General features: G+C 29.5%; 3 protein-coding genes and 3 pseudogenes across 6 annotated transcripts, besides 3 other annotated features; 2 read left to right on the top strand and 4 right to left on the bottom strand.

Annotated features, from left to right (window-relative positions):
- Positions 1-1465: part of a mobile genetic element that runs on past the window's edge.
- Positions 110-940, bottom strand: TVAGG3_0033270 (uncharacterized protein; the record flags this gene model as incomplete). Its single annotated transcript, XM_051220503.1, has 1 exon — positions 110-940. One exon carries the CDS (start codon positions 938-940, stop codon positions 110-112), a length of 831 nt encoding a protein of 276 aa, XP_051105489.1.
- Positions 1466-2473: 1008 nt separating the features above from the next.
- Positions 2474-2962: a mobile genetic element.
- A 458-nt stretch (positions 2963-3420) lies between these two features.
- Positions 3421-16464: part of a mobile genetic element that runs on past the window's edge.
- Positions 3495-4631, top strand: TVAGG3_0033240 (annotated as a pseudogene). The gene has a single exon. A coding segment is annotated over exon 1 (1137 nt).
- On the top strand, positions 4710-7875 carry TVAGG3_0033230 (annotated as a pseudogene). The gene has a single exon. A coding segment is annotated over exon 1 (3166 nt).
- TVAGG3_0033220 (Prim-pol domain family) lies at positions 11078-12755 on the bottom strand (the record flags this gene model as incomplete). The annotated part of the gene is made up of 1 exon (XM_051220502.1): positions 11078-12755. A coding segment is annotated over one exon (1678 nt), but the record flags the coding sequence as incomplete, so codon positions are not given.
- TVAGG3_0033210 (uncharacterized protein) lies at positions 13222-13884 on the bottom strand (the record flags this gene model as incomplete). The annotated part of the gene is made up of 1 exon (XM_051220501.1): positions 13222-13884. The coding sequence occupies one exon, from the start codon at positions 13882-13884 to the stop codon at positions 13222-13224; it is 663 nt and encodes a 220-aa protein (XP_051105487.1).
- TVAGG3_0033200 lies at positions 14586-16171 on the bottom strand (annotated as a pseudogene). The gene has a single exon. A coding segment is annotated over exon 1 (1586 nt).

Below are 16464 nucleotides of genomic sequence, written 5' to 3'. Positions count from 1 at the left end.
ACTTTATTGAATTCCTCATCTAGAAGTTCTTTAAATGCTTCCTTCTGTTTTTCATTTAATGTTTGCGACTTCAATAATTCTTCATATTGTTCAATATTTGATTTAGCAACTAATGAACAGGTTGAAAATATAAAAACTCAATCCAATCAGAAATAAAAGAATCACTCGAAGTTAAGCAAAAATTCCTCGTATATGTTTTATCGTTTAATTTAACCGTTGATGATACCATGAATGGTTTTAAGTAAGCGTTCAAAGTTGCACACTCAGAAAGTTGTAATTCTTCTTTAGTCTCTAATGTTTCAAAGTCAAAAGTAATATAATATCTTGTCGGTTTATAATATTTCTGCAAATTGTGAGCTAATAACCACTGATATATCTTCTGTTTCGTGATATGTGGTGCATATGGTTGCTGGGTCTTTTGCAATTGAACGTCTTGAATTAATCTTCCATTATTTTCTTTACATTTCTCACAATGTTTTAAAAATCTTCTTTGGTTTTTCCTTTCTGGATCATCACGGATAGAATAAACTTCTTCTTTACAATATGGACAAACTTTATAGCCGGTGAGTGCTTCAACGTCTGTAATTCTGTCAGCGTGAAGTTTTCCACATGGACTCTGTGTTAATAAAATATTTACTGTTTCAAATTCTGGATCTATCATTATTGATTCCACTAATGGAAAGTCTACCTTGTTAATGTCTACGTCTTCTGGTTGAGGATCACAATAATAGAAATCAATATTAACATTTAACATTCTTGCTAACCTCTCACTTTCTGATGAGATGTCAAACCCTTCATATGCATCTATTGCTTCATTTAAATAGCTTCTACGAGTTTTAGGATTAACACCATCAGGAATGTTATAGAAGCGTTTAAATAACCTTCTACCTTCTGCTCTAATTTGATTATCATTCATTTTAGCTGTTCCGTTTTTGTTCATTTATGTAAGAATAAAAAATTAAAAAATAAATAAAAATAAAGTTTATTTTTTAAAGCCCATAAAATGAATTAAGAACACATAAATTTTTATCATCTGCGACGTGACGAATACATTTTAATTTACTCAAGAATGCGTACCCTGATACATTAAATCTAATTCCTGTCTTATTTAATTTCACAACTTTGAAAAGGAATGTATGAATAGCTATAAAATGATGAGAAGATGTTTTATGGGTTGCTTCCATTTTTTCTGAAATAAATGAATAAATATAATGCTTATACGTTTTCATATCTTTTATATTCTTAATAACGAATGGTATAGACCTTTCCACTTCATCTTCCTTCGGTGCTGTTCTTTCATATGAAACATTATTGGTATCTTCAATAATGAAACCACAATCACACAAAATTTTATAGGTTCCAATGGTTTCTTTTGATATTTTATCTAACAAATCAAAAACTTTATCAACACCTGTACATTTATTTAAATAATAATTTGTGTAAATATCATGATCTTCTTTCTTAAGGATACCCTTACGTGTCAGATTTTTTGCGCATACGAAGAAGTCATGCTAGACATGAGCTATAAACCTGAAATTTTAGCAACATATTTAAAACTTTTTAAACTACAATACACTTTAATATTCAAGAACAAAAATATTCTTTTTAGAAATTACATAATTATTTTATGTGAAATCTATATAAAAACATATTTTGCGAGCGTAACTTTTTTCTTTATAAGCACCTTATATGACTGATAAACTGTGAAGGCACATAATTGTTAATTCATAGAGTTGATATGTTTCCAAAATTGAGAGGAAATTTGAAAATTGAATACCCTTTCAATTCAATTTTCAAAAGATATCAGCTCCTTCAATAATTGAAGGACGATTTTGATCATTTGCTCTTAAAAAAGTATGCCATGGAGAAAAAAGTTACGCTCGCAAATCTGAAATATAACTATCATATAAAAAAATTAAATTTCTAATTTTTTACTCTATAGATATTATTGGCCACTTGTGTAATGCATAAAAGTTTATGTCATATGCATACATTTGGAAGTATGGGAGACGAGGGAAATTACTTCTATGAGGCACTAGGATTTTTAAAAATTTCTCTATCGGACTCACCATTCAATTTCTCGAAAATTAAAAAAAAAATCAATAATAGCTAAAATGTATTATGCATAACAAATTTTAATGTTACACGGTATTTTTTGAACTTCATGAGAATTTTCTTTATATTATTTTTTTTGGATTTTCTATGATTTATGCGATAGGCTGGAGCAACATTGTAAGTGCAATGATATCATTTATAGAGAAATCTAAAACTTCAGCATTCAGAACTCGCAACCACAAAAATATTCATTTGCTTTATGTTTTAGTCTAAACGTATTAGTTGCATATGTCACGTTTTTAAGAGCTTAACATTCATGCATTTATACATAAAATCATAAATGCATTTATACATAAAATCATAATAGATGCAACTAATACGATTAATAAATTTTGTGTTGATTCTGAGACATAATTTTTATATCTTTCTTCATGAGATTTCTGAACTTCTGATTCTGAAGCTGGGATATTCATTAAACCCTCTACTTCATTTTCATTATATTTTTCAACTTCTCTTAATTCCTTAATTTTTTCATCTATTTCATCTCTTATTTTTTTCAGTCTTTCAATTTCATTGTATTCATCATCTTTAATCCGTTCTTCATAATATTCGGGGAAAACATCAGGTTCTTTAGGTTTTTCTTCTTCAGATGTAGGATATAAGAAATTTATAACATCATCTTTATTCATTTTTCCATCATAATCTAAATCATTTAATAACTCGGCAAATTTTTGACAATTTCTTAAATAATATTTATCAACATCATAACCCACCTCCTCTAATATATCCTTTATTTCCTCGTTTGTGAATCCTAATTTTTTAACGTTGTTAGTTTTGACGCTCATTTCATACAAAATAAAAAAATAAAATAATAAACATAACTAAGTTTTAATTTTTCGTAAGAAGTTTAACCCATTCAGGATTTAAACAATGTTTAATTAATCGCGGAATATCTGACATCATCTATATATAGCTTCTTTTATAAAAGATAAAAAATAAATTATTTTTTATTTCATTATGGTAGTGAATCTTTTATTCATGAAAATAATTATTTCTAATTTCTTTTACTCTCTCGTATATACTAGATTTAAAGAATTCAGAACATTTCCCATAATCTCCTAAATGTTTTCTTATCCCTAACGTGTGCCAGTTATTATATGAAACTGAATAAACTTTATCTGTATCTTTACACCTTTCATCACTTCCAATATATTTAAGTAGTATATGATGCGGGTTGTGTGACTTTTTTTGTAAACGTAAGAATTCATACAATATTGAACGATTTTGTATCATTTTTTTTAACATATGAAGTAAAAAATGTATGATTCTTACGGTTTTTATTCTTACGTTTTTGAATAAATCAAGATTTAAAAAATTGACTTCTTACGTAAAATTAAAACTAAGTTAAATTTATTTTTTTATTTTTTAATTAATGATAAATGAGTATAACAACTAATTCATTGAAATCTTTAAAGTTCACTAATTCAGAATTAGAAAATATTTTAGAAAATTTTGGAGACGGTTCTTATCCAACATATATGCAGAATGTGAAAGAGTTTTCCAGATTGTTGAATGAATTTAAATATAACGGACCAATTACTAAAAAGGCTATAATGAGATATTTATATCCCAAAAAAGTTGAAAAACAGGAGAATATTCCTCTTTATGGTCCAGAGGACCTGGGCTCAGAGAGCCTTGAAACACCCTCCTGAATATTTTGAAGAAAAAATTAAACAAGATGAATATTATAACGATGAGATTGAGAAATTGGAACAATTAAGAAATGAAATAGATGAAAGAATTAGTGAATTGAGAAATGCTGAGAATGAAGTAGAGGGTTTAATGAATATCCCAGCTTCAGAATCAGAAGTTCAAAAATCACATGAGGAAAGATATAAAAATTACTTTTTGGAATCTACTAAAAATTTATTAGATGGTGATATTGACGAAACACTTTCAGAAGAAGGTACTAAATTTATTCGTAAACATAAGCTTCAGTTTATTGACGATGGAGATTATCCATGTATATTACTTTCACCTCCTCTTGATTCTGAAAAATTCAAAAAAGCACTGAAAAATGTAACATATGCAACAAATACGATTAAGAAAGAAGACCATGATATTTACACAAATTATTATTTAAATAAATGTACAGGTGTTGATAAAGTTTTTGATTTGTTAGATAAAATATCAAAAGAAAAATTGGTACATATAAAATTTTATGCGATTGTGGTTTCATTATTGAAGATACCAATAATGTTTCATATGAAAGAACAGCACCGAAGGAAGACGAAGTTGAAAGGTCTATACCATTCGTTATTAAGAATATAAAAGATATGAAAACTTATAAACATTATATTTATTCATTTATTTCAGAAAAAATGGAAGCAACCCATAAAACATCTTCTCATCATTTTATAGCTATTCATACATTCCTTTTCAAAGTTGTGAAATTAAATAAGACAGGAATTAGATTTAATGTATCAGGGTACGCATTCTTGAGTAAATTAAAATGTATTCGTCACGTCGCAGATGATAAAAATTTATGTGTTCTTAATTCATTTTATGGACTTTAGCCCTGGACTCTCTGAGTCTCGGACTTTAAAAAAATAAACTTTATTTTTATTTATTTTTTAATTTTTATTCTTACATAAATGAACAAAAATGGAACAGCTAAAATGAATGATAATCAAATAAGAGCCGAAGGTAGAAGGTTATTTAAACGCTTCTATAACATTCCTGATGGTGTTAATCCTAAAACTCGTAGAAGTTATTTAAATGAAGCATAGATGCATATGAAGGATTTGACATTTCATCAGAAAGTGAGAGGTTAGCAAGAATGTTAAACGTTAATATTGATTTTTATTATTGTGACCCTCAACCAGAAGACGTAGACATTAACAAGGTAGACTTTCCATTAGTGGAATCAATAATGATAGATCCAGAATTTGAAACAGTAAATATTTTATTAACACAGAGTCCATGTGGAAAACTTCACGCTGACAGAATAACAGACGTTGAAGCACTCACAGGATATAAAGTTTGCCCCTTTTGCAAAGAAGAAGTTTATTCTATCCGTGATGATCCAGAAAGGAAAAACCAAAGAAGATTTTTAAAACATTGTGAGAAATGTAAAGAAAATAATGGAAGATTAATTCAAGACGTTCAATTGCAAAAACACAACAACCATATGCACCACATATCACGAAACAGAAGATATATCAATGGCTATTAGCTCACAATTTGCAGGAATATTATAAACCGACAAGATATTATATTACTTTTGACTTCGAAACATTAGAGACTAAAGAAGAATTACAACTTTCTGAGTGTGCAACTTTGAACGCTTACTTAAAACCATTCATGGTATCATCAACGGTTAAATTAAACGATAAAACATATACGAGGAATTTTTGCTTAACTTCGAGTGATTCTTTTATTTCTGATTGGATTGAGTTTTTATTTTCAACCTGTTCATTAGTTGCTAAATCAAATATTGAACAATATGAAGAATTAATGAAGTCGCAAACATTAAATGAAAAACAGAAGGAAGCATTTAAAGAACTTTAGATGAGAATTTAATAAAGTGAATATCATTGGTTTTAATTCGGGAAAGTTTGATTTAAATTTAATTCTTCGTGATTTAAATACTGCAAAATGGAAGATAAAATCAATGCTGGGTTCTTCTTCTCAATTTAAGCAAGTCATAGTAAAGAAAACAAACTGTCCATATGAATTAAGATTTATTGACATCAGAAATTATATAGCGGGTGGAACATTAGACCAATTCACTCAAGATTTCGGAAACAATAAATCACGTGTAAATCCTTTTTCCCTTATCAATTCATCACATGGGAGAATTACGAAGAAAGAATTATAATAAAGTACCATTCACGAAAGATTCATTTTATTCAGCATTAACTCAAGAAACTATATCAGATAGTGATTATCAAATATATCTCAATGATGCTAAAAATTTAAGAGAATAGATTAGAATATTTTATTCATTATTGCAATAAAGATGTTGAAATTATGATTGACCCAATTGATAAAATTATCGAAGAAACATTTGTTTATAAAATTGACATGCTTCATAATCTTTCTTTATCATCGAATGCATCAATGATTCGTTACGCTTTAGCATATAAGAACTTCAATCCTAACGAAACATATCCAGAAGAAGAAAATGTGGAATCAAGTTTTGAATTAACGAAAAAGTATTGGAAATATAAAATTGAATCATATAAGAAACAAGATGAAAAAGCAGAAAGGGATACTAAAAACAATGTTTCAATGGATGATTTTCAATACTATCACGATTTAATCCTTTCATCTAAATGCAAAATGTGTGGTAAAGCGTTTACATATGCAAATAAACCAACATTGGATAGAATCGATAATGAAAAACCACATACCAAAGAAAATTGTCAGTTAATGTGTTGTTATTGCAATGTCGTAAAATCAAATAAAGATGAAGATGTTCAACGTTTAAGAATCAATTTAAGAAATTATGCATTAAAAAATAATTTACCAATGACTTTAGATTCAGTTGAAGCTTATCACATTCTCCGTAATGGAATTACTGGTGGTCTATCAAATGTTCAACATAGAGTAAATCTTAAAGGAATCACGCACATTAATAAACTTTCATATAATCCAGAAACTAAAACTGTATCAAATGAGGACACCACCAACATTATGACTCATTTCGTTGGTTGACTTTAATTCATTATATCCTTCATCATTTTCATCTAATCCTCATGATTTCATTCAATATACTGACCATAAAATGTATATGCCGGGAAGATTGAATGGTGTTATCATTTGTGATACAGCAACAAAGAAAGCAAAAGCACTGGGAATAATTAAGAAGAAAAATACTTTATTCGTGGCTGAAGTAAAGGGTCACATTGATGAAAAATACATTAATGATTACATAAACTTTTTACCGATAATAAGAAACTTAGATATTATCACAGATGAAAAAACAATTGGCAGTTTTATGTATAATTACATGAAATCAAACAATCTACCAGTTGACCAGAAACAGAGAAAATTAACTCAGTTAGCATCAACACACAACCAATATCAACCATTTTCTTCTTATTATCTTTGGTATCTAATCGACAGATTTCATTTTATCATTGATGACATTCAATCAATTTTAACATTTACTAAAAACACTTGTTTTAATGAATTTGCGAACAAATTTATGAACGAAAGACAAAAGGCTGAATTAGAAGGAAATAAAGGAAAAAGTTTATTTTGCAAGATTTCGCTTAATGGATCATATGGTTACGATGCAATGAATACACAAAATTACACAAAGACTAAAATAATGAATGCACAGAAGTCACGCGTTGCATGTATGTCAAATAAGTTTAAAAACATAAGAGAAATAGAGAAGGATACATATCAAGTGATGCTCAAAGATAGATTTTATAGATGTGATACATGTTTACAAGAGGCATTCTTCACTTTAGATAATGCTAAATACTGGTATTTGGTTTTCATTTATGATTTTATGTATAAATGCATGATGTTAATCGTTTTCATTTCATTGAAGGTGATACTGATTCATCTTATTGGGCAATCGCTGGCGACCCAAATCTTCCTAACACTCAAGCATTTCAAGCAATTGTTACCGATAAACAATTTTATGATAAAAACATTTTCAAATTCGCACCTTTGATTTCTTCTGTTTTGATGAGAAATTTAAACCTAAATTAAAGAATAAAGCTGAAGAAAAAGCACATGAGAAGAAGTTATTGGGTTTAGCAATTGAGAAACAAGGTGATAACATGGTTGCTTTATGCCCAAGTGTTATACATCATTCAACGGTTCAATTGATGGAAGTGATTTTAAAAAGATTGCACAAAAAATGAAAGGTGTTAGTTTAGACAAAATAAACAATTAACACCTAAAAATTATTTGGATATAATAAATGATAAATTGATATTTGATGGTCAGAATATTAATTGACAACTTAAAAAGGTCAATGACTCGCTTAACAATTGGTAAGACTGCATTAACAGGAGCACACACTAAGGCTGTATGTTGTGAAAATGGATGTTGTATGCCATTTATTTAATAAAATACCACAGAAGAGACAAAAGGAACCGTTAATGAAGGATTTGATACTATGATTCAAAGAGGTGGGCACCCTTAAAACATTGATTTTATTTTTATATAAATGAATAACACAGATTTAAAAATTTTAATTGATGATTTAGTACTTAATCAAAAATTTCTTAGTTATTACGATTTAAAAGCATATCTCCAAAAATATAATAAAAATATAACGGGTGATGATATGGAATATTATTATCCATATTATAAAAATGAAATTTTGAAATATCATAATAAAATAATTTCTGAAATTAAAGACAAAATTAAAAATAATGAATATTCAAAGGGAAAAACTAAATCATAGCTTAAACAGTTGAAAGATTTCAAAAATAAAGTATTAACAGAAGAAGATATTGATGAATTATATAAATTATATAATCCTGAGCCACAAAAGCCAAAGGAACAAAAACAAAGGGTGCAAAACGCCCAGGTCCTTCAGGCCATAAATGATGCACAAGCTTTAATTTATGATTCATTAGTTAAACCATATTCAGCCCGACTTTTAAATGAAGATCAACTTTTGGAATTCATCCTTCAACATAAACTCGAAGCAGGAAAGTATATCAAACCTTTATATACAGCATATTTAAAACAAATGAATAGAATACATCCAGAATTAATGAAGGAAGGAATGAAATCCAAAATCAAAGCAGATAAAATTAAACCACTTACAACACCAAAACCTCCAACGACAGTACCGCCTCCTCCTTCAGTTAATCCTTCATCATTCACTTTATTATATCCATTTCAAACATTTAAGAAGCAAAAAGATTTTAAAAAGGATTTCAAGATATTAAATAAACCAATTGACCCGAAAATTCAACCGTTAAAGGAAAAATTTAGTCGCCCTTCATTTGCTCCATATCCATATTCATACGAAATCGATCATCTGGAATATTCAAAAGGAAACGTTACTTATTTATTTGCCATTAACATTAACACTAGATATTTATATTGCATTCCGGTGAAAGGGAAAACAGAACAGGAAACAAGAAGAGCTATTCAATACTTACTAGATCATGAAAGAGTAGATAATATCAGGGGTGATGGTGATAAAGGATTTCAGGCAGCTATGACTCATTATTTCCCACAAATTAATTTTTCTTTTCATCCTCTCCATATACGTTTCATAATAAAATAGTTGATGCGGTAATGAGAACTCTTAGAGATGCGTTAGGGGTTAACGGTCAGATATACTGGGATGGAAATCATGACTCCATCATACAACAGTTAGTATATTATTACAATAATACATGGCATAGAACTATAAACATGAAACCAGTGGAAATGAAAAATGATATTTCAAAAGAATGGGAATATATTAGAAAGCAAATGGAAAGGTTGAATGATGTTAAACGTGAACAAATTAATTCGGGGCTCATGAATTTTAAACAAGGAAATAAAGTTTTGATTCATCTCGATTATGGAAAAACTGATAAATCAATGACAAAAAGAAGACGAAGATTTGACACAATAGCTGAATTTGTTAGATATATTAACGGCAATGCATTAATTGAAGTTGACAATAAATTAATAGAAATTCCGATTTATTTTATTACTCCATTATATTTAAATAATATTTAATTTTTTTTATTTCGTAAGAAATGAGTGACAATGAAGCAGTCAAGAGTCCAGACAATGAATATAAAAAGAAACTAAACAGAATTAAATCAAAAATATGCTATTACAAAAAGAAGCCACAATGCGGTGGGGTTGAAAACGATAAAGAAATAATCGAAAAATTAGAAACTTACCGTTCAATCATTAAACTGAGTGAAGCAAAAATAAAAGAATTTAATAGAATAAATAAATTGGTTGGAAGAGATGAATTTAATAAAGATGAATTTTTAAACTCTATCCAAATTTAATTTTTATTCCTCTTCGACAACATCTCTCTTTCCATCATTACTGCATAACCACATTTTCTCAATTTTAGTGGTTTGTTATTTTTAGCAAGTTCTCGCATCATTTTTATCGTTTCCTCCCTTGTTATGATTCGTGGTAAATTTTGAGCTTGTGGGGTATTCATTTATGATAAAAATAAAAATTTAAATTATGCCGTTCTAAAGTTTGAGACAACATGACATTTTGACAACATCATGGGTTATTCAATAATTAATTATTTTTGAAGAACTGAAGGGGTCACCAGGTCACCAGGTCACTAGGTCATTTAACTTCTCTGAAAAAATGTGACAACATGACATTTTGACAACACAGGAGGATTAATGAGGAAGGCAAAAATAAATTCAAATCATACTTTATAAAGCTTCATTCACAGGTATTTCATCGTCAGTAAATGATTCCTCATTATCGTTTGGTTCAATTTGTTTATATAATCCTTTCATTTCTTCTTTCAAAACATAATACCATGTTTGTTTACCATCTATTTTTCTTTGTTTCCTTTCACATTTATCCTTAATGCTCATTTGAAAGTTTTTGTCTTTCATGTCTGATGGTTTGCAGAATAGAGCATTTTTACACGTCATACCTGCACATAATTCATCATAATGTGTATTTATCCATTCATCTAAAGGATTTGTTGATAATTCAATTAAATCTTGTTTGGCTTCAGTCATCGGAATGATTCGTACATTAAATGATGAAAGGTCATATTGCATAAAATATGTTAAAAGGTTATCATAAAATTCCTTAGTGCATGAATCCATCAAATTCTTGAAATAATCAAATTGACCTTTGAATTTACCATTAACCCTTAAAACCACGTATCTTCTGTCTCCAACTTCAATTTTGACAGGGTAAACGTTATTAGTTACGAAAATGAAGTTTGCAACATTCTGAGCAGTTCTTCTGGGTTGATTCTTTTCATTAATTCTAATCTCATTATCCGTAATAATTGATTTCAAAGCGTTGAAGTTTGCGAGTCTGTCTTCACCTACATTCTTGAGTTCATTAAGTACAAGAAACATTTTATTCTCAACTACTGAGTTGAAATTACCCGTTAGCTCACTTATTTCAGTAATGTTTTTACATGAATAACCAGCGAGAAGTTCAGAAATAATGTCTGTAAATCTGTTTTTACCTGTTCCCTGAAGTCCTTTCAAAATAATTGCTGTTTCATTCTTGATTCCAGGATGTTGAATCATTGATGCAATCCAGCCGAGAAGGTATTTATACACTTCGTCGTTATTATCACAAATGGCTTCTTTAATGAAATTCATAAACATCTCAATTTTTGAGTAATCAAGCTTTTCAAGAATGTTGTATTTATAACCTTGAAACGTTGAGAAAACATCTGGAGAATCAGATTTAAAGCAAACACCCTTAACGGTTAATGAAGACAATTGATTTAGTAGTACATCCCATGCTGTTATGGTTTTACCTTCTTCTTTAAATAATTTAATCATTTTGAGTGACTCTTTCATGTTTGATTGAAGAACAAATGATATTTGATTCATTTTGTCGTGGATGTTGTAATCTTTCTGAATGAAATATTTGTTTCCACAATCTACAAAACGGATTACACGTGATAAATCCTCAATTACTTCAGAACTGTTTTTATACTGATGATTTTCAGCCTTGCGTCTAATATCTGTTATCAAAAACGAGTCATCAAGTTTGATATCAAATGTTATTTTTGGCTTACGTAATAAAGGTAAAACATATTCATCATAATATTCCTTTTGATAAAGTTTTAGAATCTTCACTAAAACAAATGGAGAAGTCATTAAATGTGCATATCTATTACGTGCTTTATCAAAATTACTTTTTGCATTTTCTGTTAAACTGCAGAAGTTATAAACGTTATCGTATGCTTCATTAATTAAATGATTAGGTAACGAATTAATAGCTTGAAACAGTGTGAATAATGTTATTTCTTTTTCTAAATTCATGTTTCCACCGTCATTATGTACTTCAAAATCACAGATGCCATCAACTATGCTCTGAGCTAGTTTATCGTCAATGTTTACATCTTTGTTTTCATTCATTATACTCTTTATTTCTTCGCTCTTCTGTTCAACTCTTACCTTAATATTCAAATCATTTAATATATCATTCACTGTTCTAGTTAATGTTGAATCATAACTTCCACGAATGAATGAGTATGTATTGATTGGTTCTGTTGCATTCTTTCGAACTCTTGAATCAGCCATAACCACTAAAGAACGCTTTGAATCATCCATAGAAGTCATTATGTCAATATCATAATCATTGCAGGAATAACATTTAATCATTCTGTTCGAGGTTGAATAGAAGAAATTAGTGTTGCAATAAATGTGAAGACCTCCTGATGCGGTTTTAACGATAACATCTTTCTCCGAAAGTTTTGATAAAATGTCTTTTCTAACTGTTTCTTTAAGTTCATCATTGTACGATTTATTGATATCAACATCTATAATCGTTAAATTTGATATTTTATTTACTAATAAAGCTGTACCAGTTTTCCTTCCTCTTCCTCCATCATGTTTGAGGTAGTTATGTAAATCAATCATGTTTTCACCAATTCTTTCGTTGAGGGTTTTAGTTTCTGCCACAACTAATTCCGCAACTAATGAATCAATAACTTTTTCATCAGAAACGATAAAGTTGCTGTTGTTGTTTGTTGCTGTCATTTATATAGGAATAAAAAAATAAAAATAATTTTAAAACTAACTTTATTTTTGGACTGCATCAAATTTTCGTAAATGTTGTCAAAATGTCATGTTGTCACATTTTTTCAGAGAAGTTAAATGACCTGGTGACCTGGTGACCCCTTCAGTTCTTCAAAAATAAGTCATAACTGCCTTCCTCCTGTGATGTTGTCAAAATGTCATGTTGTCACATTTTTTCAGAGAAGTTAAATGACCTGGTGACCTGGTGACCCCTTCAGTTCTTCAAAAATAAGTCATAACTGCCTTCCTCCTGTGATGTTGTCAAAATGTCATGTTGTCACATTTTTTCAGAGAAGTTAAATGACCTGGTGACCTGGTGACCTGGTGACCCCTTCAGTTCTTCAAAAATAATTAATTATTGAATAACCTAAAAACATTAACGTAAACATATATTTTTGGTCGTTTATGATAAAAATAAATGGTTCATTTACTCACAATATTTTTGTACAAAACGACCCCAAACTTTTAACTTCTTTTCTGCAGCTTCTAATGCTATCTTAGCGAGTTCATATTCTCTAAATTCTCTCTTTAAATCTTCTTGTTCCCATTGGTCTAGTTCGTATGAAGAATCTCTATAACCATAACATATCTCACCTTCATGTTCTAATTGTTTTTCATGCATTTTTCTAACTTCTTGTTCGAACAAAGGTTTAGCATTTTCAACTGTATCTTCGAGTTCTTCTTCATCTAACTTCTCATGAACTTTCTTGTCTATGGAGTCCATAATTTTTCCAACTGCTATGCAATATTTTGGAGAAGCCCACATTGCTATATAGTTTATAAGTCTTGGGTCTACATACGTTCCTCTAACCTGTTTGATTTCATCAGGAATTCCTGCATGAATTTTGTATAAAAAGCAACCGCCGGAAATCAGACGGTTGCTATATTCTTCACAAAATGCCTTATAATACTCTTCCCAGGACTTATTTTCCAACAACTTTCTAAAGTCTTTCCTAAACTGCTGACACATATTTGTTGCATTAATGTAACCATCCTTGTCTCTACGTAAGACTTCAATACCATTATAAGTGCCTTTTGTGAATGTTTCGCCATTAGATTTGTTCGTGAATGTTTTTGCTTCGACTGACATTTCTGTTCTTACATACAAATAAAAAAATAAAAATAATTTTAAAACTAACTTTATTTTTGGACTGCATTGAATAACCCATGATGTTGTCAAAATGTCATGTTGTCACATTTTTTCAGAGAAGTTAAATGACCTGGTGACCTGGTGACCTGGTGACCCCTTCAGTTCTTCAAAAATAATTAATTATTGAATAACCCATGATGTTGTCAAAATGTCATGTTGTCACATTTTTTCAGAGAAGTTAAATGACCTGGTGACCCCTTCAGTTCTTCAAAAATAATTAATTATTGAATAACCTAAATCATTTACTCACAATATTTTTGTACAAAACGACCCCAAGCTTTTAACTTCTTTTCTGTAGTTCATCCATTACTTCATTACCTAATTAATTACAGACATAAAATATATTTAGTTCATTCGGTAAGCCTAAACCCTTTGGGTTAAGTGTGTTCATTGAACTCTATACCATGCGAATACAGTCATAAATGGTGGCATGTATTCTTTACTTTGTCCCGTTGTTTGTGTATATCCTGAAACGAAATGTGTATGGTTTCCTTCTCCCTGAGTGTCACTCCAGTAACAATTTATGGCAAACTTAACGTCGTCTTTAACATCATATCCTTTACCTTTTGTCATTCCTGACCAATCCCAATATCTATGCTTATGCCAACCTGCTTGAGATGTGCTTAAATCTATGTAGTGACTATGTGCAGGTAAATTTTCACCTGAAATCGTTTTACTTCCACCTGTTTCCTTTGAAGAGTTTGCACAATACAAAAACCTGTCAACTATTTGTTCCCATGCACCAACACCAAACATTACTTGAGGACCTCTTGCATCCATAGATGTATAAATAGAACCTACTGGGTTCATTAAATCAAACATATGAGATATTATAGGATTGTCTCTTTTGAACTTAAAATATAGTGTAACTATTTCAGGTTTCTTCTGGTTTGTGTCAGAATATTTTTTATAATATAATCTTATGTTTTCAGGGTAGGTAAAATCTTGACTATAATATTTATTTCTGTCATCTGTATAATAATATACTATTCTCGTTTTTTCTATTGCATTATATCTTTTATATCTATAATAATCTAAATATAATGTTAACTTTTGTTCATCTACATGTGGTGTTCTGACATCATCTCCATAGTCATAATAAATGGTGCTGGAGCTGGGTCAGGCAATGTCATATCTGCCATTTTCATAAACTCTTAAATATTTCTTTTGTTCGTCTCCATATAAGTTTAAAGTAGCAGTTGTTGTCTAATGGAACTTTAACTTGTGTGCCATCATTCTTTTTATAACTTACATACATTTCATTGTTATTTTTCGGAATGAGTTTCCACCGTATACAATTTTTTAAGGAGTGTACAAACTGCCATCTAAAATATTTATTTTCTTCATTGACAGAAAAGTCGCCAACAATAGTTTCAATATTTTTTGTTCCTATCAAACTTTGGTATATTTCGTTAACATATGTTTTATCTGCCTTCTTCCCTAACTCATCGTTAACATATGTTTTATCCACCTTCTTCCCTAACTCATCGTTAACATATGTTTTATCCGCTTTAAGGTCTAAACATCCTGAAACCCATCCTGTATCAGCTTTAGTTTTTAAAATCTTTGATGTCCATTCATGATACCATTCAACCATTTCTTTAATTTCATTATCTTTTTCATCAACATATTCCTTATCTGTCCTCTTATTTAACTCACTATCCACATATTCCTTATCTGCTTTCTTCTCTAACTCATCGTTAACATATGTTTTATCCGCTTTAAGGTCTAAACATCCTGAAACCCATCCTGTATCAGCTTTAGTTTTTAAAATCTTTGATGTCCATTCATGATACCATTCAACCATTTCTTTAATTTCATTATCTTTTTCATCAACATAAACCAAATTTGCCTTCTCCATTATGTCATTTAGGAAACCTTCTATGAATTCCTCATTTAAATTAAATCTTCCAATCTTCAAAACTTTAGGAAATGCATTTAATGCGTAATATCTCTGTTCTTCTGGTGGAATTGATGTTATATCATCCGTTATTCCTTTAATTTTAGAATTCATAAATAAAATTTCTTTTATATTTGATATCACCGCACCACCTTTGCAAACGAATTCGAAATGGTCATTTTTCAATACTATCTCCAAATCTCCATATTTCAACCTTTGCGTTTGTTCTGCCGTCTTTGAATTATATGCATATATGGCGTATGTAATGGTCTGAGGGACCTGGGTGCTTTGTGCCTTAAGTTGTTGTGGTTGCTGTTGTTTAATCATTTATTATGATTTAAAAATAAATATTTAATCGTTATCTCATCAGCTATTTTTTCTATTTGAAATTGCCATAATATTTCATTCATGAATTCTAAATCACAATCAAATAGGTCAGTTACTCTAAATTTAATATTTGATAAATCTTTTGAATGAAGAATAAATGAATTCCCGGATAATTGAAACGGATATGATAAAGAAAATGTGTTTAAGTTGATGGATAAAATGTTTTGTATTGATGGGTAAGAGTTAGGGTCTAATGTTTGATGTGAAAATCTCATTGGGGTATTAACTTTATC

The sequence above is a fragment of the Trichomonas vaginalis genome, chromosome IV, assembly GCF_026262505.1.
Source record: "Trichomonas vaginalis G3 chromosome IV, whole genome shotgun sequence".
Taxonomy (NCBI): Eukaryota; Parabasalia; order Trichomonadida; family Trichomonadidae; genus Trichomonas; species Trichomonas vaginalis.
This window is presented reverse-complemented; position numbering and strand designations above follow the sequence as displayed.